The sequence below is a fragment of the Stigmatopora argus genome, chromosome 6 (genome assembly GCF_051989625.1).
Source record: "Stigmatopora argus isolate UIUO_Sarg chromosome 6, RoL_Sarg_1.0, whole genome shotgun sequence".
Lineage (NCBI taxonomy): Eukaryota > Metazoa > Chordata > Actinopteri > Syngnathiformes > Syngnathidae > Stigmatopora > Stigmatopora argus.
In genome coordinates, this window is record NC_135392.1 from 20734199 (window position 1) to 20757481 (window position 23283).

A 23283-nucleotide genomic window follows, 5' to 3' on the forward strand; every position below is an offset into this window, starting at 1 on the left:
CCATCTGCTGCCAGAGTTCCGTCCAAACACAGGTTGTGTTTTGCCGAAAAGCGTCCCTGGAAACAATGTGTCCTCGAGCTGTGGGGCCTTGAGGAGACGATGGGGAGGAAAAGTGTCCGTGGTCCCATGAATTAATTTATAGCCTTATTACTTATTAAAAATGCTTACAACACATATAAACATTCCATAATAAATCCAACAGATTTAAATATCTAATATCAAAATATCAATAAGAGCACTCATTTAACACATCGGCTGCTGCCATCGACTGTCGTAGGCGTCCAATGAACCTTCATTCTCTCTAGGAGAATGAATGGGAGAATCTCTCTTAAGGTAGAAAAATGGTTAAGAATGCCCAGAAAAGTGTTCCAAAAGCGGAGTAATAGTTTTTAAAACAGCATTTAATGATTAAATACAAATACTGGAGCTTTTCAGACATTAATTGGGGGTGATTTTCCCGGGGGAAAGACAGCTATAAACCTCGGCGCGACCAAATGCGACGACCATTTGCGAAAGGGCCTGAATTTCACTAAAACGGGGTAAAATACGCACTTATTGATGAAATACAAATACCGGAGCTTATCAGACATGACTACCGGGCTCTGGGGGTGATTTTCCCGGGGGAAAGACAGCGATAAAAGTCGGCGCAACCAAATGCGACGATATGCGACCATTCGCAAAAGTGCCAAAAATGTACTAAAATGCGGTAAAATCAGCACTTAGTGATGAAATACAAATACTGGAGCTAAAATGACAGTCGATGGCAGCAGCTGATGTGTTAAATGAGTGCTCTTATTTCTCCCAGAGAGAACGAAGGTTCATTGGACGCCTATGACAGTCAATGGCAGCAGCCGATGTGTTAAATGAGTGCTCTTATTGATATTTTGATATTAGATATTTAGATCGTTTCAACAGTATTTAAATCTTTTCAACAGTATTTAGTCTAAATACTGTTGAAACGATCTAAATACTGTCTAACTAAAAGTATACTTATACTTTAATTTGTTTGATACTGTTGAAACAATCTAAGTACTGTCTAACTAAAAGTATACTAATACTTTTATTTGTTTGATAAAAATGACCATCTAATCTAAAGTATTTCAACATTGCAAGTTCTCCCAGAGAGAATGAAGGTTCATTGGGCGCCTATGACAGTCAATGGCAGCAGCCGATGTGTTAAACGAGTGCTCTTATTGATATTTTGATGTTTGATAAAAATGACCATCTAATCTAAAGTATTTCAACATTGCAAGTTCTCCCAGAGAATGAAGGTTCATTGGACGCCTATGACAGTCAATGGCAGCAGCCGATGTGTTAAATTAGTGCTCTTATTGATGTGTTAAATGAGTGCTCTTATTGATATTTTGATATTAGATATTTAGATCGTTTCAACAGTATTTAGATCGTTTCAACAGTATTTAGTCTAAATACTGTTGAAACGATCTAAATACTGTCTAACTAAAAGTATACTAATACTTTTATTTGTTTGATAAAATGACCATCTAATCTAAAGTATTTCAACATTGCAAGATCTCCCAGAGAGAATGAAGGTTCATTGGACTGCTTCAATAAAAACACCATCTGCTATTTAATAAATTGACAGTAGATGGCAGTAGCCGATCAGGTGACCAAAAGACCGGCGACAAAAAAGACCGGCGACCCAAAAGACGACGACCAAACTTCCAGGCGACCTAAAGACCGCGACCAAAAGACCGGCGACCAATCGACCGCACACGGCAGCTACAGCTGCAACACATAAAAATTAATCAATAAATCAATGCCCAAAAAATGGGTAAAATCCACTTGCTAGCAGGATTTAATGATTAAATACAAATACTGGAGCTTTTCAGACATTACAACCGGGCCAGGGGGGGATTTTCCCGGGAAAAGACACCGATGAACGTCAATGGCGTGCCGGCAAACATTGCCCAAAAATGGGGTTAAAAACCAGCCGAAAACAGCATTTATTGATAAAATACAAATACTGGAGCTTTTTAGACATCAGAACCGGGCCCGGAGTATCATTTCCCCGGGAAAAAGACAGCGTTGAACTTCAATCCGTCCATATGCGAAACGGCAAAAATTGCACTAAAATGGGATAAAATCCACTTCATAGCAGCATTTATTGATTAAATACAAATACTGGAGCTTTTCAGACATTAGAACTGGTCCCAGGGGGTCATTTCCCCGGGAAAACAGCAATGAACGTCAATGGCGAACCGGCAAAAATTGCACAAAAATGGGGTAAAATCCAGCCGAAAACAGCATTTAGTTATTAACTACAAATACTGGAGCTTTTCAGACATTACAACCGGGCCCTGGGGTGATTTTCCCAGGAAAAGACAGCGATGGACGTCAATGGCGAACCGGCAAATATTGCACAAAAATGGGGTAAAATCCAGCCGAAAACCGCATTTATTGATTAAATACAAATACTGGAGCTTTTTAGACATTACAACAGGGCCCTGGGGGTGATTACCCCGGGAAAGACAGCAATAAACGTCGACGCGTCCATATAAGTCCATACGCGGTCCATAGGGCCAAAATTGCACTAAAATGGGGTAAAATCCACTTCCTAGCAGCATTTAGTGATTAAATACAAACACTGGAGCTTTTCAGATATCAGAACCGGGCCCAAAATTGAAATATTTCGGAATATAGCCATATTTTACTCGCCAGAAAACCTTTTTAACTGTACACAATATCCATCCTCCTTTCTTCTTTTTTTAATCGCCATCGAAGCTAATGCTGAAAGTCAGCCGAGCCTGTCCTGTCGTATTTCTGGCATAGTCCATCTTGAAAATGGCTTTAAATCAACACAACAATATATTTGCTTGTGCAGCTAGCTCCAGATACAGTTTGGTAGCTCTGGCTAATCACTAGCCAATCATAGTTGGTGAACGCGATGACGTATCCCTACGCCTGCGAGAAGCCAATGACGTATCCCTACGCCTGCGACAAGGCATTGTGGTGTTGCCAACTCGAAATCTGATTGGTTAAAGCAACAGTCTTATCGACACTTGTTTAATGCAGCAGAGCCTGCAAAACGGATTGTGAAGGCCTTGGGCAGATTTCTGACCCTGGCAACAAATAATGGCTGAAATGTGATTGGTTAAATGCTTCAATATGAAAACACACATCTGGAAGCAGTGCAACCTGGGGGAAAAGCAATGAAAGGAAGCTAACAGACCATTTGGAATTATTTAATAATTATTGATGGACAAAATATAATATATGATTCAGATATTTCTTAGGCCAGCAGAGAAGGCCTTGAAGGCCCTGACGGCCCGCCACTGGTGCACACCCATGGTAAATCTGAGCTTTTCAGGCATCTTAGCCTGAAAAACAATTAAAGCAGGGGTGACCAACTCCGGTCTTCAAGGGCCCCTATCCAGTCTGTTTTTCCATATTTCCCTCCTCTACCCCACCTGAATCAAGTGAGTAAAACTCAGCAGCAAGCTACTTTTCGCGTTGTGTTTTTTCACAAGTTTCTCGTCAATTCCGGACTTTAACTAAGTATAACAGTATAGACTTATTAAACATTATTTCCGAGCAGGAACCTTTGGTTTCTTGTGACTTCCATCATGCGCACGACCTTCCGGAAGAGATACCAATATTAGGGGGGGGTTATGGATTGTTGTCAGGTCTAGGCGGCGAAGGAGGCGGAGTCGGGAGGGGAAGCAAACGCGAGGCTCTAGAGCGGGCCTGTAGACTAAGCTCAGAAAAACACCAACTCAAACCACTGCTGTCAAGCATCTACCTCTTGCCTACATTTCTGCTAGCTGGGCCTACACCATGGCTAACCGGGACTCCACCTTCGCAAGCCAAAATGGCGCCGTTCACGCGGGAGCCAGTGGAAGTAGCTCTGTACACTTTACACTTTTTTCGTGATTTACAGCCCTTCTATCTTTTTTTTAAATTACATTTTAATATTTCTTAATACATTCCTTTTTACTTTACTTTGTACTTTCGACTTTTTACTTTAATGTTTTTAGAACTTTCCTTGTTCTGTTAGCCTGGCTTCTTTCGGCTACTTCTTTTTTTGGAACCATTCAGCCATGCCTACGCTGTCACACACATGGGACTAGCTGTTACAATACGCAGCGGAAGGAGCAACACCTCGGTGCCGCCGGGGATTCGGAGCTGGACAAAAGTGCCGGGAGAAGAGACAACGCTTCTGAACAACCATTCCATCGTGGGATAAGATGGAAGAGCTGTCGGCGCTTACTAGCAACGGAGTCGAGGTGCGCTACTCTGCTACTGTTGTCTTCAGCTCCAGACTACTGAGGAACTGTGCGGATAAGCTTGGAAGAGTGACTCTGCATATTCTCTACCTTGTGAGGGTTGTTTTCTAACTGTTGCCGCCATAGTGAACTTTTAACTTAAACGTGGCTACAATCGAAGAGGAGACAACCAACCCCGAGGTAGAGGATATCATGCTCAGCAACCGCGGCAGCAACAAGGATATCCCCGGTGTCAAACCAACAGTATCTGCATTCTTCTGATGGACAGTTTCCACAATGATGGTGCCCTGGATCCACATGCTTAGAACTGCAGGAGCATTTGATGATCCTGACAGTAGGTGGATCCTCTCTATCATTTAAGGTCAACACAGGAGCTCGCCATTCTAACGTCACAGCCCCCCTGCCACCTGAAAGCATTCCCCTTGTTGGATTAAAGGGTGAAGAAACCACCCCTGCAATTGACAACGCCAGTGACTGTTCAATGTTTGATTCTTTTGCATTCTTTACATCTTTTGCACCTAGCGTATTTACTAGCATTTAAGCCACTTTTGTGGGACAAAAAAATAATGACTGAATCAAGGGTGCAGCTTATATGCGCATAAAATAACGACATGCACGAAACTGCAAGTTGACGACGCCATGACACGATGACGTCATGACGCAATGGCGCCGTAACGTCATGCAGCAAGACAATGCTGCCCATACGGTAATTGATTTCAAAATAGAGAAAAGATAAAACGCTTAACTAAATTAATTTTGACGTCTATGAATGAAATTCAAGAAAAAAATGTACGCATCTTGCATAAATCATGAAAAACACGTTCACGTCACCGCGCGCTTGGGGCACCGCATCTTACCTAGGTCGGGGCACGGCCATCTTACCTAGGGTGCTGCCGCCTAAACCTAGTTAAACGTGCTCTAACTGGCCAGACGCGAGTAGCCTTGATTTTGAAATAAAACAAAACTACTGGGAAAAAGTAGATATTGACTCGACTGGCTGGATCAATTGAACACTTTTGGGCTCTCTGGTCAACTTGGGTTTGCAAACTCAGATCTCATGACATGGTAATTAATTATATGCGTTGCACTCTGTATTATGACTGCTCGTGAGATGAAATATATAGTGTGGCATGTACAGTAATCCCTCGAATATCACGGCTTCACGACATCGCAGATTTTTTTCTGGGGGAAATGTTTATTATTATTATTTTTTTAAGTTCATAAACATCGCGGCCATGTCTGGTCTACAGGTTACGGATTGGCAAAATTAATTTCACTCTCAATTGCTCTATTCCCCGTAATTTCGCCTGGACTCTTCAACGACTGTCTTCGCCAGTTGCTGTTGTTTCACCAAATGCGCCTGAGGATAATCCTCAAAAGCGCTAGAGGCTGGTAAATTCAACGAAGGAGAGAAGACAACTGCTGATGGTACAGGGTAGACTGAAGTGCAGGAAACCGAAGCCAGAGATGCTCGGCCAACTTCTCTTCCTCGTCGCAGTCAACATGGGTCATCCTCACATTTCCCCGTCAAATGTTGTCATTTGCTGAGGGTTGGGTGGTGGCCGGACCGGAAAAGGATCAGGTCGACGAGGTCTTTCAACAGCTGGACATCTTCCTCGGGGTTGGGACGTGTAGATAAAGATGTGATGCGGGATTGAGAAGGGGGAGGGGGAATGCAGCTCCTGTGAATAATCGCCTTTCTTATTTGGGGGTCGAACGGAGTGTTTGGTTATGGGAGAGAGGAGCAGAGTTTGGCTTGCTCGTCCGTCAAGTCATTGCCATTTTTTCATTTGTTCTAATTCACCACCTACTTAAAGTAACAAATACCGATCTAGACGTTATGATCTTCCATACTAAAATGTGACATTATAATAAGTATATAAGTATAATCGGGCACAGGCTTTGTCATCATCATTGACTCGACAAAAGCCTAATTGTCATCATACCCAGCTGCGTATGATGAAATTGTTACTGCTTCTCCATAAGGTGCGTTTTGCCGGCAAAAGACCCAAATAAGTGATAATTTCAGACTAGTTGGCATTCTGCCGTGATGGATACATCGCATCACCCCCCGAGCGGATCACTTACCTCTCAATGTCTCTTACTTACCTTCAGTCAGCCAGTCGGAGGCAGATCACCGCCCAACGTCTTTTCATGTTACCTCACCCCGAATTATTACACAGAGGGGATTGTGTGTCGTGCTACCGCAAATGTAGAGTCCTGATGGATGTGGGGGAAAAACTGTCCTTAAGCCCATTTGTCCGTACTTTGTGAGACCTATAGCGTCTGCCAGAGGGCAGCAGCTGGAACAGGTTGCGACCAGGGTGGTAAGGGTCCCCGACAACGAGGGCTGGCAATGTCTTCCAGTGGGGGCAGAGCAGCCAACGATCTTCTGGGCAGTGTTAATCACTCTCTGCATGGCCTTTTTGTCTGCTGCTGTGCTTCCAGCGTACCACACTGATGCAGTATGCCAGGATGCTCTCCACAGTGGCTCTATAGAAGGTTACCAGAAGCTTAGTGTCCAAGTTGTTCCTCCTGAGTACCCTGAGGAAATGGAGTAGTTTCTGGGCCTTCTTCACTACTGCCGTGGTGTTTGTAGACCGGAGAGCTTATCCGTGATGTGGACCCCCAGGAATTTAAAGGACTGGACCCTGTCTACACATACAACATTTATGAGGAGTGGGACCAGATCTGTGCTGTGTTTGCGAAAGTCCAGGATTAATTCTTTAGTTTTCGTGGTATTCAGTGTGAGATTGTTCACCGAGCACCACAAAGACAGTTTGTTGACCTCATCTCTGTAGGCCGACTCATCCCCTCCTGAGATGAGTCCGACCACAGTGGTGTCATCGGCAAATTTGATGGAGTTAGACTGGTGGGTTGGTGTACAGTCGTATGTGTACAGGGAGTACAGAAGAGGACTCAGTACACAGCCTTGAGGGGAGCCAGTGCTCAGTGTAATGGAGGAAGAGAGGTGGGGACCTAGTCTAACAGTTTGTGGTCGGTTAGTTAAGAAGTTCTTTATCCAGCAGCAGATGGAAGAGGATAGTCCAAGGTGGGAGAGTTTGTCAGTCAGAATGTCCGGTACTATAGTGTTGAAGGCTGAGCTATAGTCAATGAAAAGCACCCTCACGTAATTCCCATGGTGCTTCAGGTGGCTCAGTGTTGTGTGTAGAGCAATGGCGATAGCATCCTCAGTGGACCTGTTTGCTCTATAAGCAAACTGGTGAGGGTCAACTGAAGGAGGGATTGTATTTCTGATATGGCGGGCGACCAACTTTTCAAAGCACTTCATGATCACAGGCGTGAGTGCAACAGGCCTATAGTCATTCAGGCTGTCAATGGTTGGCTTTTTGGGGACAGGGATAATGGTGGCAGATTTCAGGCAGAATGGAATGATGGATTGTTGCAGGGAACAATTGAACATTTTTCTGAAAACTCCAGCCAGCTGGTCAGCACAGGCTTTGAGCACCTTCCCAGGTACTCCGTCGGGGCCAGCAGCCTTCCTGGTGTTCACAGACCGCATTACTAGTCTCACTTCATGTTCCTGAAACTTCAGTGTACTGCTGCAGGGTGGTGGTGGGGGTGTTGAGACTGGGTCTGATTTGTCAGTCTCAAAGCGGGCAAAGAAGCGGTTCAGTTCCTCAGCTCGTGAGGCATCTGCGTTAACATTATTCCCTGCCACATCTTCTTTGGGTTATTTCCTGTGAAGTGCTCCTCAATTTTCTTTGTATATGCTGCCTTGGCCTTTTTAATGCCTCTCTTCAGCTCTGCTCTGGCAGCGCTGTATTGTACCTTGTCCCCTGACCTGAAGGCGGTGTTACGGCATTTGATGAGTGCCTGTGTCTCCTTGGTCATCCAGGGCTTTTGGTTAGGAAAAACCCGTATCTGTTTAACAGTGACGTTGTCCGTGCAGTTTTTGATGTAGGAAAGTACAGTGTCAACATGGTCTAGAGCAGGTGTCTCAAACCGATTCCGCCGAGGGCCGCAGTGGGTCCTGGTTTTTGTTCCAACCGATCCAGTGCCGACATTTTAACCAATCAGGTGTCTTCTAAAATAAGTAGCACCTGTTTGAGTTGGAATGAAAACCTGCACCCACTGTGGCCCTTTGAGGACCGGTTTGAGACCACTGGTCTAGAGTTTTGTCTCCTCTGGTGTGACACTTCACGTACTTAATAAACTTAGGCAGAACAGTCTTTAAACACGCTTTGTTGAAGTCACCAGTGACAATAAAGACTCCATCGGGGTCATCAAGCCGCTGTTTGTTTACAGCCGTTAGCAGGAGGTTAAGTGCCGTGCTAACGTTAGCATCCGGTGGAATATAGATAGCCATTACAATGATAACCATTAGCTCTCTAGGTAGATAGAAGGGCCTGCACCGTATCGCCAATAGCTCTAAATCCGGGGAGCAGTGAGTGTTAATGATCCTACTGTTGCAGCACCATTCGTTGTGTATGAACACGCAAAGTCCCACCCTTGCTTTTCCCTGATAATTCTTTCGAACGATCACTTCGGAATAGCGTCCGGCTAGCTAGCGATACCGCGGCGTCGGGGATTTGCGGGTGTAGCCACGTTTCCGTGATGAAAATAATGTTGCAGTTCCTGACAAAGCTGTTGGTAGCAAGCTGAAGTTTCAAATTGAGCTGGCGTTGGTCAAGAAGATACTCAGAAGCGGTGCTCGGTGTGGTTGCCTCCTTCGCTTAGCAGCTAGGCCCGCCTGGCATCCGCGCTTTTGGTTTCTTTCCCTTCGCCGCCTTCGTCGTACTGAGTGGGCTGACTATCCACGGAGATCCCGGAGCTCTCGAGTTGTCCTCTGGGATATCGTAGGTCCGTTGGTAGTCTGTTGTGATGGATATATCGCATCTCCATCCGAGAGTAATTAAATGCTGGCAACTGTAGAAAGTTTGCCTCGCAGATGTTAGTAAATAACGAACGACACCAAACTGGAGAGCATAGAGCCGCTGCACCCATGCGCGCCGCTATCTTGGATGAATTATGTCATTATGTCGTTATTCAGTACAGACAGATGGTAGCACGGAGTGCTTGGACGAGAGAGAGAGAAAGGACAGGAGAGAGACTTGACGGCAACGCGCTCGTAACAAAACAAACTTCAAATTTAACTTAAATGAACTTAAATTACTATACACAGACAAAATAAGTTTTAATCTCACTTACACTAAATTTAAACACCGTGCGATAACCGAGCCAAGGGTGTTAATGTTTTCCACCATGGCTTTCGAGTTGGAATTTGCTAATTCTCCATGCCTCAGAACCGAGTGTATCTCATTTCGTTTTTTTTAATTATCAAACCACCCACGACACGCCTTGAAGGGTTCCGCAAACACAGGAACTCGGACAGCTGCATCGGGAACCATCGTGTGCTTGTATCTCTAATTTGGGTCGTATCTATGCAAAATGCAACGCTCCGCCCAGTGCTCGTAGAGACATTTACACGAAGGAGTTGCGGCAAGTTGTTCTCATAAGCAGCCTCTCTGTATCCTCGTATATCAAAAATTTTCTCATATCTCAAGGTAAATATTTGCTCGAAATTTTACTCGTATCTCAAATTGCTTGTATGTCGGGGCACTACAAGGTATTACTGTATGCATCCACTCCATTGGAAAAATTTGAGCAGACACCCGATTTGCCTCGTCCGCTCTCTTGGACGCTTGCTCTCCTGGACGCTCGGTCTCCTGAAAGGTCTCTTGAGGGACGACAGCGATTCCGCAGGTCACCTCGCCCTGAAAGGTCTCCGGGAGGCATGATGGGGCACCGGCACGGGCACTTGAGAATGGGGTCAGGAGCCGGCTTTGGCGAGAAGGTGGTTTGAGGCGGAGCTTGTTAATGGAGGGCCGACTCAAGAGCTCGGGCGTCGAAAACCGCCCCTCTCCTGTTTCCTCGCCGCCGCCTCCAGGTGGACAGCGCAGCATGACCATTGTCCTCCACCGCGGCTCAGGAATAGTCACGCCTTCGTGTCTCCCCAAAAAAGGAAGGCAACTCCCCAGTTGTCAGCGGGCACCAGTTAAAGCTCCTACCTGATCTTCCCTGCCTGACGGGGAGGACGTGGGGAAACGAGGATCACAGGACATGGGCATAACAACGCAAAGGATCCAACAAGGACTGACAACACAATCAGAAACACCTGGGTCACACAAGAGGCAGCAAGCAGGAGATGCACCCGTGCGAGGGTAGATGACATTTGAACTCAATGGGCAATCACATGGACAGGTCACACGGGGGAAAAACATTACAAAACCAATCCCTACCACCCCTTGATGGATCCCTGACTGTCATCTTGAAGAAATTGCAGTCCTTGTCTATTGAGATGAAATCCCGCTCAGGTACCTCTAGGTGCTTTGTGTCTTCGGGCAATACAAGGCCTTGATTACCACGGTCCTTATCGTGGCTGCTATTCTTTCAGCTCTTTTAATTTTGTGTGGTTGTTGTATTCCTTGTACAGTGGTACCACTACATACGAGCTTAATTCATTCCGAGACTGAGCTCGTATGTTGATCTTCTCGTAACTCGAACGAACGTTTCCCATTGAAATGAAAACATTAATTTGTTCCAACCCTCTGAAAAAACACCAAAAACAGGATTTTGGATTGGAAAAATGATTTATTTCTTTTAATTTGCCATCCATTAACAAAGTAACACATAACTAGTGGTTTAATAGTAATAAAATGTGTTTAATAGAACTTAAATTAGACGGATTTCGCGGAGGGTACAGAGAGGGACATCGTGACCGGACGTTTCGTCGAAAGACGTTTGGTCGACGGACAGTTTGTCGAACGGACGTTTCGTCGTCGCCGGGTTCGCTCGCTCTCAAAATTATAATCATGAGGGAGAGAGTGAGTTTGTAATTGCATTGACAATGTAAGAGCATTTGCTCGCACCGCCCCCGGATTCACTCGTATTGGCGTGTGTGTACATGAGAAAGAGTGAGTTTGTAATTGCATTACAATGTAAGAGCATTAATATCTAAATATCTAATATCAAAATTATCAATAAGTTGCGTATTATTGGCGTGTGTGTACATGTTATTCGTCGCCGGATTCGCTTCGCTCGCTCCCGGATTCGCTTCGCTCGCTCCCGGATTCGCTTCGCTCGCTCCCGGATTCGCTTCGCTCGCTCCCGGATTCGCTTCGCTCGCTCCCGGATTCGCTTCGCTCGCTCCCGGATTCGCTTCGCTCGCTCCCGGATTCGCTTCGCTCGCTCCCGGATTCGCTTCGCTCGCTCCCGGATTCGCTTCGCTCGCTCCCGGATTCGCTTCGCTCGCTCCCGGATTCGCTTCGCTCGCTCCCGGATTCGCTTCGCTCGCTCCCGGATTCGCTTCGCTCGCTCCCGGATTCGCTTCGCTCGCTCCCGGATTCGCTTCGCTCGCTCCCGGATTCGCTTCGCTCGCTCCCGGATTCGCTTCGCTCGCTCCCGGATTCGCTTCGCTCGCTCCCGGATTCGCTTCGCTCGCTCTCAAAATTATAATCACGAGAGAGAGAGACTTTATAAATGTCAGAGCATTAATATCTAATATCAAAATTATCAATAAGTTGCATATTATTGGCGTATGTGTACATGTTATTCGTCGCCGGATTCGCTCGCTTGCCCCGCCCCCGGATTCGTGTGTGTACATATTTTTCAACCTCGGCCTGCGGGCCATATACGGCCCATTAGGTTTTTTAATCCGGCCCTCCGGTGTTGTCCAAATTATAGTAAAAATCAATGACCTCATTCATTTCCCTTTGCCCTGCAATACCGCTCATCACTCTCAATTTTAAGACTGCTTTCTTTCGTTGAATAATATGTTCTTAATGTTGAAAGTGAATGTGGCCAGATGCTGTCAAATGCTGGCAACGCACTCGTAACAGAACAAACAAATTTAAATGAACTTGGATTAATATATACAAACACACTCACTCTTTACACAAAACTGATTTCTAATTTTGTTTACATTTTTTTTACCTTTGTTCTCCGGGTTGACTCCACCCGGGCGTTCAGCGTGAGTTTTTAAAAGGAACGCATCAAGAGTTGTTTGTTTTTAACGTCCCTTCAAAATATTTCGAAAATGACGCGCACAAATGTCCTCCCAATATGATAACGCGTGACCACTTGCCAGCTTGTCAGGGTGCCTCTTTTCTACAAAATCAGAAAACTCTTGCCACTTCGCTAGCATGTCTTTGATAACCTTTGTGCCAGGCGGCCCGGCCCCCCTCTTCCACCTACTTCTCGCTACTGAGTTCGCTTCCTGCAACACTTCCAAATGTTCACTCCCCTGGAACTCGATTAAATCCTGTGCCATCAGTTCTTCGTGGTGCTTGGCGATTGGATCATTCACATCTGCCTCGTTAACCTCCAGCCCCAAGGAATTTCCAAGTGACACGTTATCATCCATGACAACGAGCAAGCTCTGTGACACGTAACCCACTCTCATATTTTTCAATTATTTCGCGCTTAATGTTGATTGTCAACGTTCACCTTTTCTTTGCACAACTCTTCATTCCACCTGTTTGCTTTGGATCCATTGTTGTTCACTTTGTATTATGCATTGACGAACGGGGAAAAAAAACACGGGAAAATGCAAGCTCCTCCCAGTGCTCATAGATATCTGTTACACACGAAAGAGATGCGGCAAAAAAGACAGTGTGCTACAATGATAAACAGCCTCTCATGTCTTGGCCACCTGGCTTTCTCGCATCTCGAAATTTTTCTCGTATCTAGAGATAATTATTTGCTCGAAATGTTCCTCGTATCTCGAGCTGCTCGTATGTAGAGGTACCACTGTATTTGATCTGTGTCAGCAATTGATTTCTGCCGCCATTGAGAAAAAGGATATTAATGATCCTCCACCCTATATGATGGCTGAATTGCTTCCCCTTTCAGGCACCATGTCCGATGCACCACCCACTTCGGACTTTAATTTTGTTCATTTAAGATGTCGGACTCGAGTCCGAAACAGGGATTGAAATGTGTCCTTGAAATACTTGTAATGTTTTCCTTATCTAGTTTGTGCCAGTTCGTTACAAAAGCTTACTGTATAAGTGGAAATCCCATCCCTGTACAGTTTCGTTGCCGCTCTTCTGAGAGTATAAAGAAAATTGTAAATTATCTGTCTGCGGACACCGGTGAACAACTATAGACATTGTCTGTAACTCACTTGTGCCTGGAATATTCTGTAAATAAAAGCTTTGAATTAACTGTTCATTCTCTCCATCTTGCATTCAGATACCAACATTCTCACAACCCTAAGTTAATTACACTTGTGGAAGAAGAAATACCTCTCTTGTTCCAACACCGACCGGTAAGGCCAAACCTTCGACTGACTCTAATCTTGTTTTTAATTAAGTCGTGACCATTTTTTTTAAATACCTCTGCCAACATGGTGTTTAACTTTAAGCCCTGAAGACATTTATACAATGCAGCATGAAACTACCTTTACTATGTACCTTCAGTCCAATTGCTTGATGTGCAGCCAGCGTCACAGCAATAGAGCCATCCAATGATATTATTTCTGCTAATCGTGCATACATGGTATTGGACAATCCAAGACCTCCTGAAAACAAAACACAAAAGATTCATTCAAAGCCACTGATTGCCGACCAGATATTTAACACTTAAGTAGCACAACAACTAAAGTATTACGTATGATTAAAACATTGATGTTGCTTAAAAGTCCCATTTTCACCTCAGGGGGTACATTACTGAATTTGATAAATTGGACTTTCACTGGGTTGCACTTATGAATCATTTGGTCTAAAAATTAAGTTAAAGGTTTTCGTCATATTCAAAACCCTAACCCTAACGCTCGCAGACCAAAGTGATTGCTTCTATCTGATCATTATGTCTGGACAGAGTCTTGACAACAATGTGTGAAAAACAGCAGGTAGCTTTGGTTGTTTGGTGTATAAACAATCGAGCTGTGTTCTGGCAGTTGTAAAACTTGTCCTGACCTACCTAAAGATCCTGTTTTCATGGTTCAAAGGGAAGTGTCATATCTTCAGAATGTCTATCTCAACAGATGACCAAGTTAAGTATTTGATTTCAAAAAAAGCCATGTTCCTTGCAATTGAAACCCACTCACTTGTATTCAAATTAACGCCCACTTTGGGCAGAGGCAATGAAGGCTTTAAGAAATTGAGTCAGAACGGGAATCTCGCCTTTTCTCAAGCCAATAAAGAAAACTGGTCATGGAAGTTTCAATAATGTCTTGCCTATATTTTTGTTAACACTTGTCTCACCAGATCTTCCAGAACAAAGAAAAGAAGATCTAACAAGGTCCAAGACACAAAGCTAACAATACTAATGAAATATTTCATTACAATGTTATACTTTTTGGAGTGTTAGCCAATATTTTTTGTTTCTGTAGAAGATAAATTGACAAATATCAAGTAGTGGTAAATATTTGGAGGTTAGTTATTAATGTAAAACTTTTGAATCAATCATGTTCCCCTCACCTTTCTCATTGAAGAATTTTTCCACTGGAAGAACATACTGGTTAATTTCCTCCAATTCTTCCATTCCAATTTCTGGATAGGGAAATACTACCGCCTGAGGGTCCAGAGTAAGTATACGGTGGACCCCTGCCTATTTCACTAATTCGCAGATTGTTTTTATTGAGAAATTTCACTCATTTGCAGAACATAGCTCCTTGAAAATATTCATCTGAGCCAAATGCTAACTAGCATTTTTCGGGACTATTTACCTGCTATGGATACAGTTAGTGTTCCGGAGGGAATGTTTTGTCTAAGCGTCACCACGAATGCACACAGATTCATGTGGCGTGAAAATCCCTCCCTCTTGATTACTTCAAGTGAGGACCCTAACCACTTGCCAACCTCGTCTTTTGGCCTCATAGTTCCCCCGTTTCCCGGCACGTCGTCCCGTCCTGACCTGGTAACATTGCCGGTGGAACAGGTAAAATCTGTCTGTTGCTGGCGCTAGGCCAAAAGCCTAAGCTAGCAGCCTAGCTGCCCGCATCCTCTCTTGAAGGCATTCACTTACAATGAATAATGAATGTTATACTTAGATTCTCTAGCAGACACCGTTCGGTGCCGGCTAGAGACGTGATCCGTCCCACCACTACCAAGTGATGAATTGAAGCTGCGCCACACAGCAGGATAGGAGGCCCAGGCTAAGTGCTATCATCTTCTGTTGAAGGTATCCAGAGATTTACACTGCATGTAGGTAACTAGTTTTATTGGATTGTACTCGATGCAAAAGTTCAAGTGCATGGCTCTATTTTATTAGTGTGTGAATTGTTTTAAATAAAAGTGCTGGGTACCTACAGTTTTTTCATTCATATTTATACAAAAGATGAAGGCAGTTGTTCCTACTAACTTAGCCTAGAGTTAAGTGTACAGTAGTCATTCGCAACGAAGAAAACCAACATCAGAGCTGGAACAGGGAAGCCATTGATTGAGATGCTCAAACAGGGCCCGCGAACCAATCAACAAGGATGAGGGAGCTTTCATGCTCTCTACCAACACAGTATCCGGGAGGGGTGAATGGAAAGCAGAACACATGGCTTGCCTGTTAATTTGGACAGGTAAGTCTCATGGAACATCAGCTGATAAAGAGGCATCACACCGACATCAGTGACACTGTGATGAAGCCGTAAGTAATATGCTGAAAAATGTAAGGTGAGAAAATGCTCCCAAAAATGATTGACTGTGAAAAATGAACAAGTCAAAGAACACTAAAGATGACTAAATGAACTTCATAAAACACCTGTCATACATATTGTAGTGAAGTTGGGTTTAATACGACGATGGCCCATTTCGAATTTGTTTTAAGTTTTCTGCGCCACTTTTTGCCACTGAATGCAACCTCGATATGTGGCACCAAAAACATGTCTATGCCCAAGTAAGACTCTAACAACACCATATGAGAACCATTTAACATTTGTGACTTAACTGTGCGGAAGAGAAGAAAAAGTTTGCACTTAAGAATTCTTTTGTCATGCTAATCTTTTCCTCCACGTTCTGCACCTCTGTCACATCGAAAGGCGACAGCATGACAATATTTTGAAAATAATCTGCTGTAGTGTACAGCTGCGCAGTACTTTCACGTTCGCAACATAAACAAATTTAAATGAACTTGGATTACAATACAGACACGCAAATAAATAAGTTGAATCTAACCTTACACTAAGCTTAATTTTAATTTTGTTTTAAATTATTATACCTTTCTTCTCCCTGGCTCTATTTGCCCCACTATCCACCCTAACTTTCAGCTGCAGCTAAAAGGAACCTATCGAGGGTTGTTTGCTTTTGCTTTCCCTTCAAAATATTCCGAAAATGATGCACACAACCCTAGGATAACGCACGACCACTTGCCAACGAGCAGTAGTATCCTCCTCTCGTATTAGCGAGCAAGCTTCGCCATTCTGCACTGACTAACGGGGGAAGAAAAAAAACTGAAAAAATGCAACGCTTCGCCCAGTGCTCGTAGAGACATTACACGAGGGAGTTGCGGGTAGAAAGACAGTGCCCATAATGTTCTATTGAGCAGCCTCTCGCGTCAGCTGTATGTTCATATATCAAAATTTGTCTCGTACCTCAAGATAAATATTTGCTCGAGATTTTACTCGTATGTCGGGGTATTACTGTAATCAAAAGTCCTACTAGACTAACTGCGTCTTCCGAAACATCCATAGATCTGCACTTTTCCAATAAGTATGAGAGAATCCAAAAGACGTTCAATATAATTACAGGTCTATCGGAAAACAACCTCATCCTATTCTCAAGAAAGCGTCCTAAAAATAGATATACATGCGCCCCCAAAAAACAGAGGGCAGATGAGTACCAAAAAAGCGAGATCCCAAATCTGACACAGGTGTTAAACAAAATCAATTGGGACAATTATCTCTACCATAACCATACTAATGACAGCTGCAACACTTTCAAGAACATTATCCGAGACAGTGTCTACATTCACAAGAAAAATAAAAACAAAACCATCTAAAAAAAATCACTTCCCATGGTTAAATGAAGACATACAGGCATTAATGAAAAAACAAAACCATGCTCTCAAAACATCACTTAAAACAAAAGGGATTAATGACAGAGACATTTACTTGTAAGAAACAAAGTAATAAAAGAAATTCGAACTGCAAAATCAAATTTCTTTATGAACATAATTAACACCACGAAAGGGAAGACAAAAGAGATCTGGATAAATATTTTAAAAACTGGCAGGAAACACTTCAAAGCACAAACAAATAAAGGAAAAATTGAAGCAGAAAACAATCCCTGACCCAAAGGACATAGCCACAACTTTAAATGATTACATTATCTCATCTCTCATCTCATCTCATTTTCTTCCGCTTTATCCAAAGTTGGGTCCCGGGGAAAGCAGTTTCATGAGGGAAGCCCACGTGGGACGTGCCTGGAAAACCTTCCAAGGGAGGCGTCCAGGGGGCATCCTGATCAGATGCAACAAGAATGCCCTCTCACCGCGGGCAACGCCAGAGTGGAAGAGTGTCCAACACCCCTCGAGAGGAGTGGTACCGGAACCCAAGTTGTGCGTAGAGGTGAGCTCGACAACGTCGAGCGGGAATTTCTCAACCTCACGCACTAACCCAGACTCTTTCCCAACCAGAGAGGTGACATTCCACGTCCCAAGAACTTGTTTCTGCAGCCGGGAATCGGACCGCCAAGGATCCCTCCTTTGGCTGCTGCCCAACTGTCGGCACACCTGACCTATTTGGCCCTTCTCACAGGTGGTGAGCCCATGTGAGAGGGAACCGGCCGGGCTCCATGGGTGTAGGCCCGGCCACCAGGCGCTCGCCATCGCGCTCCTCCTCCGTATCTGGCTCCAGAATGGGGCCCCAGTGACCCGCGTCGGGGCGAGGGAAGACGTTGTCCAATTATGTTTTTCATCATAAGAGGTCTTCTAAGTGATGCTTTGTCTGGTCCCTCACCTTAGACCAGTTTGCGATTGATGACCCTACCAGGGGCACAAGGCCTTAGACAACATAGCTCATTACTTTATAGACTCCATTAAAGAACTGACACCTAGCATCCCTCAAATAGAATATCACCCACCACAAACTCTAAACACCAATGAACCCATTCCTAATCTTAATGTAGTTTCACAGTCACAAGTTAAAAAAGCAACCTCTGGCCTCAAAAGCTTCAAGGCAAAAGATGCATTTTACATAGATGTAACATTTCTGAAATACCACAAAGATTGTCTCATAGCTCCATAAATGAGCGTTGCTTCCCTGAACCCTGGAAGTGCTCAGTTATCACACAAGTCCTCAAATCAGGGAACCTTGCAATAACAAACAACTACAGACCTATAGGCATCCTTCCAGCCGTCTCAAAAGTCTTGGAAAAGATTGTAACGTAGCAAATTGAGGACCACATTAACAGCAGTCCATACACCCTTAACAACCTGCAATTCAGCTTTCGAAAACATCATTCTACCGAAACGGCGGTTTGCTTCTTTGTAGAAAACATAAAATAAACTAGATGAAGGTGGGATCATTGGTGTGGTCTTTAATGATCTCAAAAAGGCATTTGACACCATCAACTACCAGATTCTGCTGACTAAACTATCTAATTTGAATGTGTTACCAAGCACACTAAATTGGATTGAATCATAATTATCTGTAAATCACAGTGCGTCAGGATACATAACACAAAATCTACTTTGTGGAATAACAGTCTTTGGGTACAGCAGGGATCAGTGCTAGGCCCACTGCTCTTCAGTCTCTACATAAATGATCTGCCAAGCTGCTGTCCTCCAACTGTCACCTGCCAAATGTATGCCAATGGTGCCGTCCTATATGTCCACGCTAAAGACAAAAACCATGCTAAACAGGAACTCAAGGATTCAATGACGAGCGTCAATAACTGGCTTGAAAAGTCTCAACTACATTTAAACATATCTAAGTATGTACTACTCAAGAGCGACAAATAACAACGACCAAGATTTTTGTCCAAGGAAAAATAAATGTAGTCCAAGAATATAAATACCTAGGAATCATTCCTGACTCTCAACTAGCCTTCAAACAACAGATAAAACAAACACGCTGAATAAAATTAAATTCAATTTGTCTAATTTTAGGTTCATTAGAAATATTCTAACACCCGAGTCAGCAAAATTATATTTTGACGCAATGATCATATCACACGACTTAATGCCTAACAAGTTTGGCCAGCAAAACAACACTAAAACCAATTGAAATCATTTATAAGCAGGCTTTGAAAGTACAGTCATACCTCTACTTACAAAATTAATTGGTTCCAGAACTTTTTACATGACTTGAAAATTCCGTAAGTAGGTGTATTTTATATGTAAATTCTCTAATTTGTTCCACGGTCCTCACACATCTACCAACTAAACCCTTTAAAATTGGTCAGCATGTCCCAATTTCGTAAGAGAGGACGTGAGAAACACACAAGAGAGAAAATGATCATAAAATTATTTATTAATGTCTCAAATTGAATAACAAGTATATATACAAACCCGTGTTAAAACGCACGGTAACAAGAGAAAGCTACCGGGATGCAACAGAGACACGCATGAACACACATTTAATAAAAACAGCATTAAGAATTCAAACAACATTTATCAACAAAAAGCATTAACGTTTTTTCATTTCTTTGAAATGTAATTTTACACCCATTTTATAAGTCACAACTGGTTCTTACCTGCTTGTGCAGTGCTGGATGACGAACATTTTGGTGAAAAAAAAAAAAAACTACAAAGACGATTGCCTTTGAGGACTTAATGTTTCTAAAATGCACGAGACAAACGTCGTCAAAGAGGGCACGACTCGTGAACACTTTCAGGATGATTTTTCCACAAAGTGGGAAAGTTCATTTCTGGTGGCTGCCTCGTCCTCTGCTGCCTTCCCGTTGAGTTCCTCGTGTATGGCCGAGTGTTGCATTTACTTATGCTCCATTGAGAGTTCGTTCAGGATGTTTTTCCACTAAGTCGGAAAGTTCTTTTCTCACCCTTTTTGTTTGCTGATTTGTGCTGTTGCAATGGTGGCTGCTTCTTCCTCGGCTACCTTCTCGTTGGATTCCTCGTGTATTGCCGAGCGTTGCATTTAGTCATGCGTCCGTTTTGGTGCACATCGACCAACTATCTCATCAAAGTCCTTATTACTTACAACACAGCCCATCGCATGCCCCCGCAGCACAATTTAAACCACCGAAGGCTGCGGTTCAGGTCAAGGCAGTCAGCTACAGCTTCCAAGCATAAATGAGTTGAAGCAGACAATGGGTAAAAGAAAATGGACGTTTGTTGTGAGACAGCCAATGAGAGCTCAGTATATGGTGGGTTGAGCTTTTAAAGCGAGAATCAATGCATCCGCAGCAATATTTTCAAAATAAAATGACGGAATGCATGTCATTTTTGGATGTTTTCGTAACTTGGAAATGTTTCTTATCTCGAGGAACAAATTTGCATATAAAAAGGTTTCGTAACCTGGAAATTTTGCACCTAGAGGCATTCGTAAGTAGAGGAATGACAGTATTGGACAGAATGCCAAAAACACACCACCACCGTCAGATATTAAAGAAACAAACCCTGGACTGGAACAATATTACTGAATATGCAGATGCCACCTTAGTCTACAAAATCATCCAACACAAAGCCCCTCCTCCACTGAAAGATTTTGTACAAAAAATTCCAACGCATCTGATAGATCTGGAAAACAACTTCAGGAGCAGGTTAAGAAAGAGGGAGACCAATTTCAAGGAGATACGTTAATTACCAGACTACAGGATGGGGAGAGCTCGAACGGCTGCAAACGCACAGCCTATTCGCCGCGACTCTCTCCGAACGAACAGTTTGTGCATCTATTTATATGTGAAAACATGATCCTGTACAGAGAAGATAACAGAAACAGGGTGTGGGCTGATACGCCCAAACAACTGCAGAGCTGATGTCTCAACATGACACGACATTTTTCATTACAGACGCTCCCCTACTTACGAACGCAATTGGTTCCGAGCGATTGTTCATAAGTTGAATTTGTTTGTAAGTTGACTCAGTGCTATATTTTGTATTATAATTTATGTTTAAGGCCGATATAAGTATATTGAAGGTTTATATAAGTGCATTTGTATGTTTAAGGCTTGTATAAGTAACACGCATTGGTTTGTACTGAAAAAAAAAGCATTTAATAAAATGGAGAGAATATGTACAGTACTGTAGAGAGAGAGATAGATTTATGTATTAGAAACTGGCCAAAAGAAGCGACCTAATGACGATTGCACAGTTTTCTTCTTTTTTTCATCATAAATTATGCGGTAGCACTGTATGGCATCATTCAATTGATTTGCAAACTTTGTGCAACATTCAATATTTGGGTCCTGCTGCTCGATCTTTCTGTTTATAAATGGTACTGAATGTGCAACGCTCACCACTCTCACGCGCATCAAGCTTCGTTATTATTGCCACTCGTTTCAAATGAAATGGCTTGCCTCTTCCTTGCAACTCCCTCAATAGAAGCCTTTAGCTTTTTACCAACCATATTATTCAATATTGGATGCATGAGATATTTAATGATACAAATGAAAAAGGTTCTTTGCACACTGGAGATACATTCACGCACTTCCGCATTGCAACGAAGAAGAAGGTAGATGCTGGGTGAGCTGAGCTCTCACAGCGCCAGGCGTCGGTATTAGCGGCGGAAAGAAGTACTACTCCGAAAAAGGCCCGAAATACAAAATTGGACTTGCGAACATTTTTGCACTTAAACGCAATTTGCAGACATGTTCGTATGTACCGTTGTTCGTAAGTTGAATGTTCGTAAGTTGAATGTTCGTAAGTAGGGGAGCGTCTGTACTCACACCAAACTGATGCAATACTAACAAGCAATTGCAAATAGTGAGTCAGCATATCTTACAGCATCAACAAGGGCTGGCTCTCGAGGTGACTGTGTAGTTTCAGTCAAAAAGTGGGCTTTCACCTAAAGCACCTTCACTGTCCACGCCGCATATACCTGGAACTCAATATCAATTAACATATGTGAACTCCCATCTCTGAACATCTTCGCCAATCATCTTAAAGCTTGGCTGTTAGCCGAACAAAATTGCGATCACAACCCTGTCTAAAATTGTGCTACGTGTGTGTTATTGTTTATCTTGTACCTACACAAAGGACTAAAGTGGAAATTAACCGGCGGCTACAATCGTACACATTTACATATATATGTTCATTAATACAGAGCTGCCAAACACCAAAAATCGTATATCAGAATAGGTAAAGAGAATTTTCAGATTTGGGGAGATTTTTTCCTAGTGGCGTTAAAGAGCACAATTCTAATTTCTAAGTTATTTTTTGGATAATTGTATCACCTATTTAAAAAAAGAGCTGCAAACAACACATTTATTGAGAACTTTATTTCACAAAATTTGTGTGAATGCAATCATGTCAAAATATCTGTGTCAATCAACATTTTCAATAAAAACATGAATAATGAAAGACCTACAAATTTTATACCACATGAAATTTAATCAATTTTCTTAGTTCTATTAAATTTCTCAGTTGCACGCTTGGCCTCTTTTGACTCCTCCCTTGAATATTTCTGTTCGTACCATACCGTTCTGCCAGTTGCATGTCCATCTTTACCAAGCACGTTGCCTCAAGTGTGCTTGGTCCCATTGACATCCTGAAGTCTGTCCTGATCTTCCTCACAGCACTGAAAACATGCTCACGTGGCATTGCTGTGGGGAATCAAAAGTATGCCCAGTGCAATCTTTGTTATGTTAGCATATTTTGGGTTTCCAGAGGTGTCTTTTATTTCTCCTACTTGTCCCCATTGTACATCTGCGCTCTCCTGTACTGTAATGTCTCCTAGCTCCTCAACTTGCAGGCAGCTGAATTCTTCTTCCAAGGCATCAACCTCACAGTCAGGCTCCATGCATGGGAATCTGTTGATTAAGTACCTTACACTTGTGAAGGAACTTCTTTTGATGATGCTGAGATCAGCTACCTCAGCATGTTTGAGCAATTCGTCCTTCATTGGAAATTTTTCTTTTACATATTTCACTGGAGTTTTATAAAACTTTCTCATACTTGTGCAGAT

General features: G+C 43.1%; 1 protein-coding gene across 7 annotated transcripts in view; it reads right to left on the minus strand.

Annotated features, from left to right (window-relative positions):
• The window catches only part of acad9 (acyl-CoA dehydrogenase family, member 9), a 156857-nt gene that overhangs the window by 107284 nt on the left and 26290 nt on the right, over positions 1–23283 (minus strand). For all 7 annotated transcript variants that reach the window (XR_013300578.1, XM_077602709.1, XM_077602710.1 and 4 more), the window contains exon 4: positions 13682–13788. Coding sequence is in view for 6 of the 7 variants with exons in the window: in XM_077602709.1 (XP_077458835.1) it covers positions 13682–13788 (107 nt within the window). In the remaining variant the exon portion in view is untranslated. The remainder of the gene's footprint in view (positions 1–13681; positions 13789–23283) is intronic.